Source organism: Cervus canadensis, chromosome 20, assembly GCF_019320065.1.
Source record: "Cervus canadensis isolate Bull #8, Minnesota chromosome 20, ASM1932006v1, whole genome shotgun sequence".
In the NCBI taxonomy this organism is placed as follows: domain Eukaryota; kingdom Metazoa; phylum Chordata; class Mammalia; order Artiodactyla; family Cervidae; genus Cervus; species Cervus canadensis.
The window spans coordinates 36,661,207-36,681,245 of record NC_057405.1 but is presented as its reverse complement, the minus strand read 5'-3'; the positions used below and the strand labels follow the sequence as shown (position 1 = coordinate 36,681,245).

Here is a 20,039-nt window from a genome sequence, read left to right as displayed (position 1 = left end):
CCACCAAAAGTCTTAAAAATTTAAGTGCCCCTGAAGTTTTATTTTAGTCCTATTAGAGCTTTTCTATTTTCAAAGGTGACTTGGTTTACTCCAGTCTTTTGTATTTTCATAGAGACCACCACCACCACCATCATCATAATATTTTAGGAGTTAAAACTTTATAACTATAAATTACATAATTATATAATTTTTTCAATTTTCTAAGTACTTGTTCCTCACATCTATCCCAACTAGTGAGAAGAAGAGGAATTATCTGTTCATGTTTATAAATGAGGCAATTAAATTGCAAAAACTTCACTTAAGGTCACATAGCTGCTAAGGAACATAGCCAAATATAAAATGCACATTTTCTGATACCCATTTCACATGTTTGACATTTAATTTAATGCCACACATATTTTTAAGCTCATACATATTTTTAAATGAGGTCTTGAGAGTTTAAGTAACATCCCCCAAGGATAGACAATGACTAAATGATTTGGCAGGGAATCAGACTCAGATCTGTCTAACTTCAAAGTCCAAGGTCATACGAGCTAGACTCTATTGCATCCCTACTCACCTTCTGGAGAATAACTAAGGAAGACTTCATGGACAAAGCAGCCTTTGAAATGTATCTTGAAGGATGTCTATAGGCAAGGAGTGATTTTCAAAACATTTAACAACTAGTATAGCAAAATATGTGATTAATCCATGTGTGAATCAAAAATGTTAAATATATTAGCATACCTAAAGAACACAAATAGTTATTATGTGTTATAAGCAATAGGGAAAACCATCTATTAGAGCCTTTGGTGAGCTCTGAAATATTTGCTGATTTTTAGAAATCACTGGATTGTTTTCTGTTAGGACAGAATCATCACCCACACCCCCAGACCTGTTCATACTCAGGGAAGGCTGCCCACAAGACAGCCTTTTGTGCTTCGCTCCTCAAGTCTTCTGGAGCTAAAAAGGCCAATGAAGTTTGCAGGATCCAAAAATGTACTTGATTAAGGATGCACAGGGCTTCCCTGGTAGCTCAGCGGTAAAGAATCTGCCTGCCAATGCAGAAGACACGGATTCAGTCCCTGGATTGGAGGATCCCCTGGAGAAGGAAATGGCAACCGACTCAGTATTCTTGCCCAGAAAATCTCATGGACTAAGGAACCTGATGGGCTGCAGTTCATGGGGTCACAAAAGAGTCGGACACATCTTAGTGACTAAACAACAACAAAAGGATGGCCAGGGTGTGATGGAAAGGGAAGGATTCTCCTTCCTGTCCCTCCAGGCCCTAGCCCAGCAGAGACAAATCTGCCAGTCTTATTCCTGCCTTCCTTAAATATTCTTACTCCTCAGCATTTTCAAAATTAGTTTTAATATTTTATTAGCATTATTAATACTTATTAATATTATTAATAATAATACTATTTTGGCTGCACTGGGTCTTCTTTGCTGTATGCAGGCTTTCTCTAGCTGTGGTAAGCAGGGGCTACTCTCTAGTTGCGGGTCTCAGATTTCTCATCGCAGTGGTTTCTCTTGTTGTGGCACACAGGCTTTAGGCACTGTCTTCAGAGGTTGCGATGCGTGGGCTTAGTTGCCCCGCAGGATGTGGAAACTTCCCAGGGCAAGGATTGAACCTGTGTCCCCTGCATCGGCAAGCAAACTCCTTACCACTGGACCACCAGGGAAGTCCATATTCCTCAGCATTTTCAATCACCTCCTGACTACTACCCTCTTTCCTAAAAATCCCCTGGAGAGACGGCAAAGTTTTATAGCAGTCATTAGTCACATATTCCCCTTTCTACTTTCAAATGGTCTTCAGGGATACAGGAAGATTCTGTATTTTTCTCAGAAGATAAAAAACCAAAACATGAGATATTAATAACTGTTTATTCCTTTAAAACATTTTTTGCTATTTCATTCAGCCTTTTTATTTCCAAGACCTTCTTATTTGATTCTTAAATACTCAATTAAACAATAAATATTCATTTTCATGGAGATTGAGTAAGAGGGCGTTCCTTCCTTCAGAAACTGTCACAGTTTCTTTCATTTTCAGCTCATTTGGCTGAAGTCTTTCCAGGACTTTCTCTGGTTAATTGCATTACACGTGCCATTTGCTGCCCTTGCTACACCCTCTTCAATTGACAGTTTCATCATATTATCAAATGGCCCCTCATTATAGTGGAATTCCACTGAATGCAGAATTCAGTGCATTACAAGAGCCACAGTCATTCAAAACTCAAAAGGAAATCAAGCTTCTGAGACTGTGTAGTACCAGTTCAAAAGATTGGGCCCAAGACTGGGCCAAGATAAACCAGGGTCATTTTTCATATTTTAGAAGAAGGCTACATTCCTAACTCCTAACACATCATTTATGCCTGCTATAGAAGATAACTTGAAGAAAAAGTTATTTTGCCATCTTTCAACTTTTCCCTTCCCTTCCTCCTCTGTTTCCCGTCTCTGTCTCTCTCCCTAACCACCTCTTATTCTCCAGCCTCAGAAAAAATTTTTGTTAAGCCCCATTTCCCAGTTTGGGGCTGAGGAGTTGGTCCACATTCCGAGTTCCAGTGAAACCTTAGAGCCTTCAGATCCCTAACACTGTTCTGGAATTGAAGTTCCTCCTCACAGTAGAAGGCAGTCAGATCCTCTGTAATCTCTCTGCACCCTGGACTTCCAAGATCTCTTCTGAAGCGGCCTTGTGGATACTCCAGTTATTCATCATTGGTTTGGTCCCAAAGATGATCTTCTAGAGCATGACAAATCAAAATTTGTTGCCTGCGACCATGATGTAGCTCTCTGGAGTGGGTTGTAGTCACTTGAAACCAATGCTGAAATGGAAGTGGCTAACTGGCAGAAAAGTGACAGCGTTAATCACTCAGTCATGCCTGACTCTTTGGGACCTCATGAACTGCAGCCTGCCAGGCCCCTCTGTCCATGGCATTTTCCAGGCAAGGATACTAGAATGATTTGCCATTTGCTTCTCCAGGGGATCTTCCCAACCCAGGGATCAAACCCAAGTCTCCTGCACTGCAAGCAGATTCTTTACTGACTAAGCTACCAGGGAAGCCCCTAACTGGCAGAGGACTCCAAAATGTCATTCATTAAGACAAGTTGTTCAAAATATTGGGTAATCACAGCACGCTTTGGAGAAGGAAATGGCAACCCACTCCAGTATTCTTGCCTGGAAAATCCCTTGGACGGAGGAGCCTGGCAGGCTACAGTCCATGGCATCACAAAGAGTCGGACACGACTGAGTGACTTCATTCACTCACAGCACGCTTGCATGTGTGAGAATAACACCAAAAGTATCTCTGTGCATGCCTGCCCTTCCCCATCTCTCCCTCAATAGAATGACAGGCATTAAATCAAGAAAAAAAAAAGCATCATTCATATTTTCACTTAGTCTTTCAACAAATATTTATTGAGTCACTACTGTGTACAGGAGGCTTGTGACAAAAAGCAAGGCAAAACTGCCACATTCTTCCGAGCAATGGTAGCAACACTTACCTGTGTACCCAGGTGTGGAGGCCTCCCTATTCCTCCAAGTGCTCTGTGCATAAAATTATGCAAATGAATCAGGAACCCACTACTGGAAGCCCCAACATTATCCACCCCACCCGAAATAACCCATTCTGTGAATTGTATTTCCTTTTCAAATATTTTTATAGGGAAACAGAATTAAGGTTGAGTTTCTACAAAGATAAGCCCACCATATTTTCACTTATTACTACTACAAAAAATAGAAATATAATTATATATACATTATATATATAAAATATAACTACTTTTACAAAAAATATAAATATAATTCAATATCATGATGTATTACAAAAGGGCCTAGAAATATATAGGTCAGAATTCAGTAGATAATATATATATAAAATACATATAATGTACACTTAGAAACCCAATCAAAACAATGGAAGGAAATGAACTAGTTGGTCATGAAGAAAGAAGAGGGAAATTGGGCTTTTCATGATAATGTCAACGTTAGGAGAGAAAGTCCACATGTAAAAGAGTATTCAAAGAATGAATATAATTTTTAAACTTTTCTGCATTAATCAAATGCATATTAGGGTATCATATTCTATTTTTCATGCAACATTTTGAAAATTTGCAAAGAAAGAAAGGGTGCAAGTTAATTTAAGTTTAATTTAACATATGGAAAATGTTTGATAAGAAAAAAAGTCAAGTGTAATTTAGCAATGTCTCTTAATTTTAAAGGTTTGAGTTTCTGAAGGATTCTTTTAATTGGCTAAATCCCCTTTTAGACTTACTGAAAATTAAATTGGAAAACAGGCTTTCTGTCATGAATTGGTATTTTTAAATCCACCAGAAAAATAGAACTTTTCCATCTGTGGTGGGAAAGGACCTATAAATAAATATGTGCATATATACTTATATATATACACAAACATACACATTTGTTGCACATGTGTCTACCCTCCTAACTCCTTTCCCACCCTAACATGCATCAGTACAGTGAAAATGGAAGCACAACAAAAAACTGTAAAATGAGATATGGTAAAATATTACTGTGAGTGAGTGAGTGTTAGTCTTTCAGTTGTGTCCAAACTCTTTGCAACCCCATGGACTGTGCCCATCAGGCTCCCCTGTCCGTGAGATTCTCTGGGCAAGAATACTGGAGTGGGTTGCCATTTTCTTCTCCAGGGGATCTTCCCAACCCAGGGATCAAGCCCAGGTCTCAAATCTTGCTTAATTATCAGATTGATATTTCTAGATTAGTGAACACTCAACTGCTAAAAACTTAAATTAAATTGTTTGTATTCCATTCAAGTATATGTAACTACTGTTGATGAAATAAAATTACAAGGTGCTGTCTTGTTGGTCATGAAAATGAATGTGAAAAGTATTTCTAATCAGAACAGATATTTGCACCAAAAGTGAGAGAAAAAGAACTAAAATAGCTTGTTTTATCTGCTAAAGGTGAAATACGCCCCTTATGATCTTATTTGCATGGACGAAGAAAATTTATTTCTGACACATTTTAATATAGTAAAGGCTACATGGGATTTTCTATGTTTTCCAAGCTAGTTAAAAAGTCAATAGTTTAGGATAAAGTCTATAATAAAAAAGAAAAGTGAAAATATTTGAGGATGTACTGAAGGTGTGTTAAAAATTAGCTTTACATAAGTAATCAATAAATTTCTGAAAACAGTAAATTATGACTATAAAAGAGTGTGACATCTTTACTAAAAATGTGGAATAGCACATGCTAAATGAGACTCTTGGTGGTTCTTTTTCCCCCTGTGATGTAATTCCAGATTAGAGTTACATTTTTTCCCCCATAGAGCAGTAAAAAGCTTCAAAGGAAAGAAAGAGTGGGATGTGGTAGGATGAGAATTAGACAGCACAGTCAGCTGGTACATAAAATGATGAAAGAGACTAGAATAATATCAACATCTTGTATAATCAATCACTACAAATGTGTCATCAAGTACGAGGCCATCTCCAACTGTCAATACAACCGTGTAGACAATCCGGGTAAGGGGGGAAGTACAGCACAAACATGCCTATCAACACTTCTTTTTTTGTCTCAGAAGAACAAAATTCTGAGACGAGACAAGTTCTTGGAGCAAATGGAAATTTATCCAAATGAAAATCAAATGATAAATGCCAAGAGAATATTCTTTCTTTGGATTTATTTCAGTTCTTTAATTTAACCAGCTGGAATGAATTTTCAAGTAGCATTCTGTTCAGCCTTTTGAAATGGAGGACTTTCCTGTTAATTGGAAAGTTATATTTCATCAAAGATGAAGACGGTGCTCTTGGCTTAGAGATTCTCTTTAAAAAAAAAAAAAAGTATTTGGTGGATATTTACCATAAAAAGATTTCAGAACCTGTATTTCAAGTATGAAAGACTGAACTGTGAGCCTATACACCTAACTGAAGAAAAAGAAGAAAATTGAAATACCAGTGTTATCCTAAGCTCTACACGAAAATGCATTATCACTGTGTTCTCTCTCAAGAGGAATATGCAAGGATGTAAAACAGTTTAAAATATCAAATGTTAATTTTCAGAATCAAATGTTGATATAACTGAGGTTTCTGATCTTCTAAGGTAAATGAATTGGGTAAGTCAACATATTGAAACATTTTTAGTTGTTACTTTGACATGTTTTGTGGGGACTGGGGTAACATGATTGTCCACCCAGAAAGATTTAAAGCAAGAAAATGAAAATTCACTAGGAAAAAACATTTTTAAGGCTCAGATTTTCAAAGCAGTCTACACTTTGAGCGGTATTTTCAACTTATTGTTGACTAGTGATATATTAAAATTGTTACATTTATTTTTTAATTGACACAAATTAGGAAAACTAATTTATCACAAAAGTGAAACTTTTTAAAGGATTAATTATAATGAAGTATTAAAAAAGTAATTGTTCATCCTTCTTAAAGGAATCACTCAAAATATGGTCTGAATGATAATTGTGAGTTCTGCTTTAAAATAATTTTGCAGGAAATCCCATCTATAATACTATCTTACACACTCTAAGTTTGGCAATATGCATATGGTAGGAATTTTCTAAGAGGCTATTCTACTGGGTGTTTTTTTTTTTAATATTTAAATGGCTGCAATCAATTTTTTTAAGGGTGATATGAAAAAAAAAATTGATGGAAACATTCCACAGAGTCACATATATTCTCTACCTTGCTCTATGAGGTGGTGGCCTATATAGCAGCTACCCTGAGTTGAAGGTGGGCCATGAGGAAGGAAAGAGGGTAGGGAATGAGTGCTACAACAAAGATAAACACATCCATTCATTCCTGAGAGAGTCATTAATACTTTGAGAAGACTGATCTCAACTGAAAATTTCAGAGAGGACGTTTGACAATGCCACAAGGCAGGCTTCAACAGTTTTTGAAATAGCAGTACTGGCCACATCACTATCTGAATTTCTGAAGATAAGCAATATACACACATCCTCATAAATTCACAAACAGTATGTTTAGCAATCAAAAACTCATATGCAGAGTCAATTTTTTCCAAGGAGAGCCGTAATAGTAATTTTACAAACTAGTAGTGAATTGCATGGTAGAAGGAATGAACCAAATTTAATTGATTTAAAGCTGAAATTTACCAACACATTCTTTGACAGCAAATGAAAATCAGAATGTTTACATGCTTATCCAATAGATAAAATTGTATAAGACCCAAGATCTAGTTCAAAACACACTATGCAAACATGCTTAGATCAAGAAACTTTTGACACATAAATTGTACGTGATTTAGTTTCCAAGAATGTTGTCATCTACCCTAATGTGCTGGGTAAAATTTCAAAGTCAAGTTAAGAAATTTTGCACTTAAAAAAAAAAAAAGTACACTGAAATTACTAATTTCAAATGAACTTTCAAACCAAAGTAGTTGATTCAAAAGAAATCAGCCCACATAAAAGAATATTAAATTTAAAATAGTTATATAATATAAATTGTAATGCCCTATTGTATTTTTTAAATATTGTAAAATAAAATACAGGATACACTTTAGTTTTATAATGGGTAAATTGTGCATATTGCAAATAGTAAAACATTTGAGGGTTCTTTTTTCTCCTTGTACTTTTTAACTATTTTAATACTGATGAATACTGATGACTTACAACAAGAAGGCATCGTAGTATGCTTTATTCAATATCTTTAACTTTGGACTCTCAGTTAATGCCCCTTTTGAGTGCAGAAAGTCTACAGGGTAGTATTCTGGGCAGCAGAAGCACTGTGATAGACTGGAGTTACCTTGGGAGAAAGGCTTATGAAAAGTTCAGTTGGGACATGGAGCCAGAATTCAAAATTTCACATCCTATATCTTCAGTGAGTAATGAAACTATTTAAACAACTGAAGGAGAGAAAAAAATCCATAAAGACCTGTTGACAACAATCAATAAGAAACATATTTGCTTTGGCAAAAGCAAGTTCATTATGCTAAGATATTATGGAAATACAGATTCTAAAAAGTTATTATTACTATTTATGATGTCTGCCACAAAATGAAGTTATTGATAATAGAACTGCCTTCAAACCTCAGTGGGATTTTGAAATTTGAATTCATACAGTTTTTCTTCCTCTTTATCTGATATTAAATGTTATTAAATGTAGCTAAATATAAAAAATCTCTGATAAATTCTATTAGAATGTTAAAAGCGTAGTAGTAGTAGTTTTAAAGGTCAAATGAAGTTTCTAAGTTACATATGAGTGATGAAATATATAAATGATTTCCAAATTATATGTATACAATATGTCACCCCTATATGATTGTGAGACGGGTGGAAATAATGAAAATTGACTTGTAGAAATAAAACAGAAGCCTGTAATGCATGATGTAAATGAACGGTGCTGTCACAAAACATCTACTGCAAAGTCCTCAGATTCTGAAGAGCAACTGGGTGCTCAGGAAACTGGAATTTCAAGAGGTAAAGGAAGTATGTTCTCATCTTTACAAAACCTCTATGTTTTCTTGTGTTAGTTCACACCTGGACACTGTCTTTTCTTTTTTGCTTTTTTGTCCTCATCAGTCTCCGTGTAAATAAAACAAGAATACAAGGATGTCATGTCACATTGTACTCTCAAAATAGAATGTGAAGGCAGAGAAGTGCAGTGGTTTTCCTCATCTTTTTCCTCATCTGGAAAGATGTTTTCCTCATCTCTCCATGGAGGTGATAACAGAACTTATAGACACAGTACTGACTCTTAGAAGTATGGCTGGCACTTGGAAGTGTTCATTAAATTTTAGTCATCTATCATTACTCTTACTATTTCTAAAAATTGTTACTGTTTTTGTTCAGTTGCTAAGTGGTGTTCAACTCTTTGAGACACTGTGGACTGCAGAATGACAGGCTCCCCTGTCCTTCACTGTCTCCCAGAGTTTGCAGTTTTCATGTCCACTGAGTCACTGATGCCATCCAACCATCTCATCCTCTGTTGCCCACTTCTCCTTCTGCCCTCAGTCTTTCCCAGGATCAGGGTCTTTTAGAAAAAGCAAGGGGCTTCCAGAAAAACATCTACTTCTGTTTCATTGACTACGCTAAAGTCTTTGACTGTGTGGATCACAACAAACAGTGGAAAATTCTTCAAGAGATGGGACTACCAAACCACCTTACCTGCCTCCTGTGAAACCTATATGCAGGTCAAGAAGCAACAGTTAAAACCAGACATGGAACAACAGACTGGTTCAAAATTAGGAGAGGAGTACATCAAGGCTGTATATTGTCACTTTGCTTTTTAACTTACATGCAGAGTGTATCATGTGAAATGCCAACTGGGTGAATCACAAACTGGAACCAAGATTGCCAGGAGAAATATCAACAATCTCAGACATGTAGATGATACCACTCTAACAGCGGAAAGTGAAGAGGAACTAAAGAGCCTCTTGATGAAGGTGAAAAAGGAGAGTGAAAAAGGTGGCTTAAAACTCAACATTCAAAAAACTAAGATCATGGCATCCAGTCCCGTCACTTCATGGCAAATAGATAAGCAAAAAGTAGAAACAGTGGCAGATTGTATTTCTAAAAATAGACAGCCTAAGTCATCTTCATCTTGATTATTACAACAGGATTACTAATTGGGAGTTTAAGGAGCAAAGAGAGGAGAGACCTAATTAATCCAGCCGAGGAAAAGGTTACAAGAATGGGGAAGATTTTTCTGAAGGTGTGACATGCAAGCACTTAAGTCTGAGTTAGATCCAGGGATACTAGAGAATGCGTTCTAGGGAAATGCATCAGTGGGACTTGTAAGCATTGTGGGTTATGGTGAGTGATGTGCAGGGGTGACTAGGGAGAGCAGGATGAAGACTTCAAAGTTGACAACTACATAAGCAAGGGCCAGGTCACAGAGGATAAGCGCCCTGGGTGCCATGGTAGGAAGCTTGGGTTTATCTTCTTTAACCTCTGAAAATTTACACTCAATACCTTATAGTCAGGACAGTCTTGTTACAGAATCCCCAAAAGAATGGGACATAAATAGATTTGTCGTTGTTGTTGTTGTTTAGTCACTAAGTCATGTCCCACTCTTTGTGAACCCATGAACTGCAGCACGCCAGGCTCTTCTGCCCTCCTCTATCTCCCGGAGTTTGCTCAAATTCATGTCCCTTGAGTTATTGATGCTATCTATCTCATCCTCTGCCACCCCCTTCTCCTTTTGCCTTCAATCTTTCCCAGCATCAATCAGGGTCTTTTCCAGTGAGTCAGCTCTTCACATCAGGTGGCCAAAGGATTGGAACTTCAGCTTCATCATCAGTCCTTCCAATGAATATTCAGGACTGATTTCCTTTAGGATGGACTGATTTGATCTCCTTGCAGTCCAAGGGACTCTCAAATCTTCTTCAGCACCACAGTTCAAAAGCATCAGTTCTTTGGCACTCAGCTTTATGGTCCAACTCTCACATCTGTACATGACTACTGGAAAAACCATAGCTTTGACAGACAGACCTTGGTTGGCAAAGTGATGTCTCTGCTTTTTAAGATGCTATCAAGGTTCATCTTAGATTCCCTTCCAAGGAGCAAGTGTCTTTCAATTTCATGACTGCAATCACTGTCTGCAGTGATTTTGGAGCCCAAGAAAAAAATATGTCACTGCTTCCACTTTTCCACCTTCTATTTGCCACAAAATGATGGATGCCATCATCTTAGTTTTTTGAATGTTGAGTTCCAAGCCATTTTTTTCACTCTCCTCATTCACTCTCAGCAAGAGGCTCTTTAGTTTCTCTTCACTTTCTGCCATTAACAATAGATGAACACCTCTTATTTTAACCCTTTTCAATTGGTAGCCAAAATGCTGTTTTAGTCTTAATATCTTTGCAAAAATGGGCTCAAGATAATTTCACAAATTACAGCATTTAGCAGAGCATGTAATGATACATCAAATTATTTTTCTGCAAGTAATTACTCAGAAGCATCTTGGAAGTTAGATGGAAATACAGTTGAACTAATTCATGTATTAAACAATGGTTGACCCTTATACAACTTCAGAGGGTTAATCCAAGTATAATTTATAGTCACCCTCCATATCTGTGGTTCCCCTGCATCTGGGGATTTAACCAACCAGAAGTTGTAGTACTGTGGTATTATTGTAGAAAAATATCCATATATAAGTGGATCTGTGCAGTTCAAACCTGTGTTGTTCAAGGATCAACTATACAGAGTAGATAAAACAGGTAGCTTAAATTTCCGTTTGGAGACATTGTCTGCCTATTTTGCTTTAAGTATCCATTATACCATATTTGCACTGTATTTGAAATAAATTCCTAGGCTAAAATAATAGAAAGGAAATAAGTATTTCTGTTCTGTTAAACACAAAAAACGCAAAAGGTTTTAATGCATTTCTCAAGTCGATTCTACTTGGTGAAAATATAGCTGAGAAGGAATTTAGCCTTGTTGACTTTCTGCTCTGTTCTGCACCACTAGGTCAAGCTGTCCTGTGTTTATATAGCCCACAATTCAAAGACCTTTAAATATGTATTTACACAATAGATCATATTTGCTGAAGAAGTCATACTGTAGCAATTTCCCCTCCTTTGCGAAATTTCTTCAGTGATGTCTTCACAAAAAAGGGGAAAAAATGGAATTTTCATCCTCTAAACATAAAATTCAGGTCCAGCTCTAGGTCCAAAAATCATCAGATTAACTCCTTTTTCACATCATTTGTGCTCTTTTGAAAGTATAAAGTCTTGGCTTCTCAAATGAATTTCCAGCCATACCCAATAAAGAGAAACTACCTAACAATTAATTTCATACTTCTGATGAGATACTCATTTAACTGGCTTGATGGTAGATTCTGTGATATTTAGTCCTCAGTTCATAGAGTGTGGGATACAGTTTTAGCTTTCTGAGAAAACTTAGTATTTGAAGTTGAGCTACTTAAAGCTCAATAGCTCCCCTTAGTGGTACCTTGCAAGAAATTCACCAAGAAGCAGCTTTTATAAAGATCTATGGAGAATCCCAGGGACGGCGGAGCCTGGTGGGCTGCCGTCTACGGGGTCGCACAGAATCGGACACAACTGAAGGGACTTAGCAGCAGCAGCATACACAGATATTTCTAAACATCCAGAAAATTGTGAACTGATATTCCTAATTTGAGTAATTCTCAATAAACAAATTCTATTTGTGATTCTAAGGAGAACAATTCTTTTATTCATAACCCTATTACATTTAAAAAGATAACTGAGCATTTTCTGTGGTTTTTATTTTTACTTGGAACTTAAAATATGTAATACATAATTTAGGAAATATTATTCAAGATCACTTATTTTGTTCTTTTTTAATATATTTATTCTTTTCAGTTCATACTTTTGTTTGAACATATTTTAAAAAGACAATCTACAACTAATTTTTATTTAGTATATAGGTGCCTTTTCCAAATGTACTAATTAGAAAATTTGACTTAAAAATTAATGGCTACAGTAAATCAAAAAAACATACCAGATATTCATGGGAAAAGTATAAGAAATTAAATGGTCAATGCTGTGAAATGAAATAAACTTTTTGAAAGCACATGTTTAAGAAAATTGGACTTCTATTGATCTCTAGTTATGGTTCTTAATGTAGTTGCACAGAAGAATAAACTGGGAATGAACATGTTATTAACTCCTGGGCCCATCATAAAACTACTGACTCATAATCTCCAGGAGTGGCACTAGGAATCTATTTTTCAAAGTCATCTGTGCTTGGAAACCCAGTTTGCAGAAGATCCTAGGAAATGTTTACATAAGTGACAATACGCTATTGTATTCATGGGCTTCCCTGGTGTCTCAGACCAAAAAGAATCCACCTGCAATGGGGGAGACCTGGGGTTCCATCCCTGGGTTGGGTAGATCTCCTGGAGGAGGGCACAGAAACCCATTCCAGTATTGTATTCATAGAAAATAACTTCAGAATCTCAAAAATGTCAGTCACCTACTCAGTTATGATTTGCAACAAATATTGAATAATATGTGGCTATATGGTCTTCACAGAGATTTTAGCTAAATTTTAGCTACTCTTTTAAAAGTCAAGGCTCAAAAATAAATACCAGTCATCACCATATTCACTTTATGGGTTCTTATTACTTTTAGAAGTGTTTCTGAAATAGAAAATAGCCTTTTCTCAACTAGTCACAGAAACACCCAAATTCTGCTTTGCTCTCAAATTCTGACACTTGCCCTCCTCCAGTTTTCAGTACCACTGGTCCTCAGAACAAACTCCCAAAATGGCAATCAAGTACTGTCTGTCGTTCCAGTTTCTCTGGGTAATATACTATATATAGACTCTGATCAAACCAAGGGAGTCTACTTTAGTTCCCCAGATTCACCATGTCCTTGCATGCCTTCATGCCACTGACATATTGTTCACTGCCTGCTGTGCCTTTTTCCCCTCATCAGCCTGGCAGACTCTCATTCATTCTTTGAAGCTCAGCTTAAACATCACCCCATCTGGGGAGTCTTGTTCGATCTCCATTGGCAGAGTTCAATGCTTTCCTTGCTCTGCAACCAATAGATCTTGTGCATGCTACTATTTTTGCATTAGTGTGTGGCTTTATTTATTGTATCTGTCTGCATCTCTCACTTGTCTCTCCAGGTTTTAACACACTCCTTGGCAGAGATAGAGGCTTAACTCCTGTTTGTATAATGAGTTAATAACATTAGCCCTCATTTCTCCCATGATTAATGTGTGCCATGTACTACAGTAAGTGCTTTACAAGCATCCTTAAAAAGTTTAGCAAGTGGTAATGATTATCCCCATTTTAAATATCAGACAATTAATCCCAAGAGATATCAACTTGTCAAAAGTCACACAACTAGCTGGTGGCAGATCTAGAATTTGAACACCATGTTTTTCTGACTAATGTCATTTTAATGTTCTTAAATGTTACACTTCTATGCAAGGACTAATTTCTTTTTGATGGTTTCTATCCAAACACGGCCCTCATAGCTGGGACATGGAAGCATGATGAACATTCTTTTAATCATTGGAGCACTCTACAACCCAATTCTGGTGCACGTGTGTGCATGCACACACATAATCAGTGAATGACAAAGCACAAATGTAGATGTAAGACTGTGATAACTGGAATGCATAGTTTGCAAAATCACCAAAAGAAAAATGTATAAAAATAACTCCTGCCCACATCAATGAAAAGTCAGCAGAATAGAAAAAGAAATCCCCTTTAATGAAAACCTGACAGAGTTTCCCAAATTGCATGTGATTTTTAATGGACTAGAGACACTCTTCTGCATTTTTATTTCTTGGACAAGAGGAAAATATATTATTTATGCAAAAGGATAGTTAGCATTTCCAACCACTAACACATGGCCTGTAAAAAATAATAATCTCATTTTTCTGTTGTGCAATAGCCCTCTGTTAGGCAACAGCAACGTACAACGTGCTAGTTTCCTGTTACTTCAGTAGAGCCTCCCCTTTCACTCACCGCCCAGACTAAATAGTTACTCCTTGGATAATAAAACTCTAATACTGAACTTCAAGCTACTTCCAAGAATGTTTCTGCCTGTATTAAGAAATAATCATATCAGTTTGCTAATAAGCAGAAATGCACTGTAAGTTGAGTATGTTGTCACATGTAGCTAGCAAACATATAAATCAATCCATGACCAAGAAAGAAACAATATATTTTTTATGGTTGGGATCACAGCTGTAAAATGTTGGACCATCATCAAGAGAACAATGTCAAACACTGAACTTTTGGATGATTTCCATAAAAATAACATTTTGTTTAGGGTCAGTAGTTTTTATGGAACTTTGGAATGAATTTCACTGACGATATTTTTAGAGTTGAACCTGAACACCTCCAAAATGCTCTTCAAATGGAAATATTATGTAATCTAACCTTTTCAGCCATGTTCTTTGGAAAATCAAGCACATACCACAAAAACCAGCATCTGTCTCAGTTTGTACATATTTATGAAAATTAAATTATAGTACACATGCAAGACAATAAATTAACTTTTCAGTTTTCTCTTCATTACTAAGTTCATGTCAGCACTGAAAATGTGTAAAGCCAGCATGAAAAAAAAAGAAAACACCCTGAATTTCTTCTATAGAAATCTTATCAATACAGCAATATTCTTTTAAGTGAAAAGAATAGTGGAATTCATCAATACGACTAGTCAGCCCTAGACGTAATAGTCAACTCTAATATTTTTTGTTCTCTACATATCCCAAATAATTTGCCTGATATTTGATTTACGTGGTCTGAATTCTTATTTTTGTTTACTCTCCTTTTAAAGTCTAAACTTTGGAGATTTTTATGTTGAGCCCAACAAGGCAAGTTTTCACAAAGTAACTGGAAGATTTTATAAATATAGTCTCAGACAAAGCTAGTTGTGGCATAAAATCCAAGGAGACTGTGTTGGCTGAGCATACATATACAGTATTAATAATGTTGGTTCCTAGAATTCCATAACCAGAGCTCAAGAAAAGGAAAGCCAAACCACTGAATTCAATATTTGCAGCCTATTTCAGGACATGAAAATATTTTGGTTCTCCCATGCAAATAATTTCTCGAAAATACTTTTGTTCAAAATGACTTTTTGTAGACTGAAACTAATTTCAGATTCTGCATGACTCAGTATGTAGGGATACACCCAATCAGAATTTCTTCCACACCCAGGTATACTTAGTTCTTAGTTTTCACTTACTGTATTTTTGAATCAGTAATTTTTTACTGGGATATGTGTGTTAATGGAGATTGCTAAACCATGTCCTCAAAATTACTTTACGATGTAGGTTGTGTGTATAAAATGTTAACATAATAATAAAATATAGCTAATATACTAATTTGAAATTTAAAAAACAATTCATCTAATTTGGTACCAGACTCATGCACTTTGATCAAATTGCGGGCTGAGTCACTTCAGTCGTGTCTGACTTTTTGCCACCCTATGGACCGTGGCAACCTGCCAGGCTCCTCTGTCCATGGGATTCTCCAGGCAAGAACACTGGAGTGGATTGCCAGGCCATCCTCAGGGAATCTTCCTGACCCAGGGATCAAACCTGCATCTCTTATGTCTCCTGCATTGGCAGGTGGATTCTTTACCTTAGACCACCTGGGAAGCCCACTGATCAAATTACTCTCTCCTAAAACTGCTAACGGTTACCCAAGGCCAATAGAATGAAATTCATTTCTTCGCCCTAGCTCCAATCTTTCTTTCACTCTGCTTCCTACATCAAAACCTTTAAAATTGAATTGACTCCACTTTTTAAAATGTTTCACACTGTGTATCTGAATAAATCTGTGCTTCAAACCCTGTTCAAGGTCAAGATTCTCATGGAATCCTGTATATTTCAATAAATATCTACTCATTTCGTTGAAAGAGATAAAGTTCTTGCCCTCGTGGCTAATACCATAGGTTTATTGATAAGTCATAGTCACAGGTACCCCTGCATGTAGATAATTTTCAATAAAAATTACTTTCAACATATAAATATTTGTATTAAAATATAATTATCCTCACCCTTTTTGCATATTTGTTGTGCAAATTAATTCTCTTCTAGTAAATGACATGCAGATGTATCAGTTCAGTTCAGTTCATTTCAATCACTCAGTCGTGTCCGACTCTTTGCGACCTTGTACACTGCAGCATCCCAGGCCTCCCTGTCCATCACCAACTCACAGAGCTTGCTCAAACTCATGTCCATCGAGTCGGTGATGCCATCCAACCATCTCATCCTCTGCCGTCACCTTCTCCTCCCACCTTCAATCTTTCCCAGCATCAGGGTCTTTTCCAATGAGTCAGCTCTTCACATCAGGTGGCCAAAGTATTGGAATTTCAGCTTCAGCATCAATCCTTCCAATGAACACCCAAGACTGATCTCCTTTAGGATGGACTGGTTGGATCTCCTTGCAGTCCAAGGGACTCTCAAGAGCCTTCTCCAACACCACAGTTCAAAAGCATCAATTCTTCGGCCCTCAGCTTTCTTTATAGTCCAACTCCCACATCCATACATGACCACTGGAAAAACCATAGCCTTGACTAGACGGACCTTTGTCAGCAAAGTAAGTCTCTGCCTTTTTAATAGGCTGTCATAGCTTTTCTTCCAAGGAGAAAGTGTCCTTTAATTTCGTGGCTGCATTCATCATCTGCAGTGATTTTGGAGCCCAAGAAAATAAAGTCTGTCACTGTTTCCATTGTTTTCTCATCTATTTGCCCTGAAGTGATGGGACTAGATGCCATCATCTTAGTTTTTTGAATGTTGAGCTTTAAGCCATCTTTTTCACTCTCCTCTTTCACTTTCATCAAGAGGCTCTTTAGTTCTTCTTTGCTTTCTGCCATAAGGGTGGTGTCATCTGCATATCTGAGGTTTTTGATATTTCTCCTGGCAATCTTGACTCCAGTTTGTGCTTCATCCAGCCCAGCGTTTCGCATGATGTACTCTGCATGTAAGTTAAATAAGCAGGGTGACAATATACAGCCTTGACATACTCCTTTTCCAATTTGGAACCAGTCTGTTGTTCCATGTCTGGTTTTAACTGTTGCTTCTTGACCTGCATACGGATTTCTCAGGAGGCAGGTCAGGTGGTCTGGTATTCCCATCTCTTGAAGAATTTTCCACGGTTTGTTGTGATCCACACAGTCAAAGGCTTTGGCGTAGTCAATAAAGCAAAAGTAGATATTTTTCCTGGAACTTTCTTGCTTTTTTGATGATCCAACGGATGTTGGCAATTTGATCTCTTGCCCTTTCTAAATCCAGCTTGAACATCTGGAAGTTCATGGTTCATGTACTGTTGAAGCGTGGCTTGGAGAATTTTGAGCATTACTTTGCTAGCATGTGAAATGAATGCAACTGTGCAGTAGTTTTAACCTTTTTTGACGTTGCCTTTCTTTGGGACAGAATGCAAATCGGTAACTGCTACTTGGAAAATTTTGAAAACAAAATAGAACCTTTTGTAGGAGTCAGATAACATATACACATCAGTAAGTTTCTTGAAAGAAAGGATTAATTGCTGTCTTGTCTGACTCTTTGCGACACCATAGAGTGTAGCCCACCATGCTCTTCTATCCATGGAATTCTCCAGGCAAGAATACTGGAGTGGGTTACCATTCCCTTCTCCAGGGGATCTTCCTGACCTAGGGATCGAACCTGGGTCTTCTGTATTGCAAACAGATTCTTTCCCATCTGAACCACCAGAAATCTATTTGAAAATTTATATTAATTATCCATCAATAGCTATCACGTAAAATTATACTAAACTTACAGAAATAGAACCTTCTGGAATTCAAAACTATCAAATATTAATTGCTTCATCATATGTTGCATGTGTTTCATGTTTGCATTGCTTAAAGAATAGCACAATAGCCTACAGAAAACTAATTGAATGAATGATTTAAATAGTAGATAATTTCGTATCTACGGGTATGGTATGCAACCTAAGAGAAATTCAACTTGCCTTTAAAAACTTTGAAAACTGAAATTGAACATGACTGAATGCTTTTTAAAAGGTGTCTCCTTTCATTTCAGGAAGAAAAGGAAGGGAGAGAAAAAGAAAAAAACCTAATAAAGAAGAAAGTAAAGATGCAATACCTGATAACAAAGGTCTGGAGCCCAGCAGGGAAACTCCAGAGCAACGAGAAAACAAACAGCAGCAGAAGAAACGAAAGGTCCAAGATAAACAACAGAAATCGGTATCCGTCAGCACTGTACATTAGAGGGTCCCGTGAGATTGTCGTAAACTCGTGATGCTGCTATCTCCACCAGATGCCCAGGACAGGTGCTCCAGCCATTAGGACCACAAACGGACAACGTGTCAGTTACCGCTCAGTCTAAACAACATTCCAGATAGTTGCTATATTCTTCATACAAGCGTAGTTAACAACAAAGAGCCAAAAGATCAAAGAAGGGATGCTTTTGAATGTTTCTCTTATGTGCTTCTGTGCATTTTTAAGAGACAAGAAATTTTGTACATAATCATCAATAGGCTAGAAGCTGTAACAACCTAATGATGACAGCTGGAGAAGCAACATCTTCTCCCTATAAAAACATGTTTTCAAGCTATTGTTTAAAGAAGCAAATGATAGTTCTGCAAACTCACAAGATGCTGTGTCCCTTCAAAAGACACCAGAGATCAGAGGAGAGAAACACCTTTCAAAGGACAGTGTTCATTTGTGCAGGAAATCTAGGGAGTGCTCAGATATTAAGGCCTGGCATTTGGAATCATAGGAATTATCACCACGGAAACAACTGTTTTAAGCTTGGTTCTCTTGCCCTCATTTGTCCTTCTGCAAGAAGCGTGAGAGTGCACATATTTTCAGAATTAATATACTGTATGGGATTGGAGGAAGGCAAAATGTGGAAGAAACCATAGAGCTGGAGATGATTTTTGTGCTTTACAAAACTGTGAAGGGTTGTGATTACCTGGAACAGGTCTCCAGTCTATGTCCGCACTGTGTGATTCAGCCTCTGCTACCCCTTGGGTTATATGTCTGTAAACATGTACCTGTAACTTACTTCCAAAAACAAAATCATACTTATTAGAAGAAAATTCTGATTTCATAGAAAACAAAAACTAGAGCAAGGAAAATATAACATGTTTGCAAAGTCGTGTGTTTTCTTTCTCTCTCAACTGGGAGGGGGAAGAACAATCTTCTTACCTGCTTAATTGTCCACATGGAACTAAAAGGGATACTACTTTCTAACAAAGTGTATCTAATAGGGGGGAAGGCCACCACAATAAATATATTTGTTGATAGTTTTTAAAGTTTTGCTCATTTTATTGTTTTATTAAAAAGTTGTTACTCTTAGAGACTCCTGAATTAGGAAAGAGGATTGTGTATCCTATGGAATTCAGAACATATTACATTTCTCAGTGTTTGCTTTTGGAGTCCAGCCTTATCTGAACTGATGGAAATTTACATATAAAGTATTAGAAGATATTTATCCCATTTTTCTTATTGTGATTAAAAAATTCTAGTTATAGATTCAGGGGCCTCCCTAAATGATTTCATTACTCCCCCTTCCTTGCTTCAAAATTTGTATCTTTTCTTGTATGTTGCGTTCCTCCAGCATCTTGAACATTTGGCCTTTTCTTCTGCATGTTTTTTCACTCTCTAGATCTCTTTGGGG

General features: G+C 37.0%; 1 protein-coding gene across 1 annotated transcript in view; it reads left to right on the top strand.

Annotated features, from left to right (window-relative positions):
• The window catches only part of RSPO3 (R-spondin 3), a 93,009-nt gene extending 73,335 nt beyond the window's left edge, over window positions 1–19,674 (top strand). The window contains exon 5 of the mRNA XM_043439134.1: window positions 18,438–19,674. Coding sequence (XP_043295069.1) covers window positions 18,438–18,625 — 188 coding nt within the window. The 3' untranslated portion in view covers window positions 18,626–19,674. The remainder of the gene's footprint in view (window positions 1–18,437) is intronic.
• The last annotated feature ends 365 nt before the right edge of the window (window positions 19,675–20,039 follow it).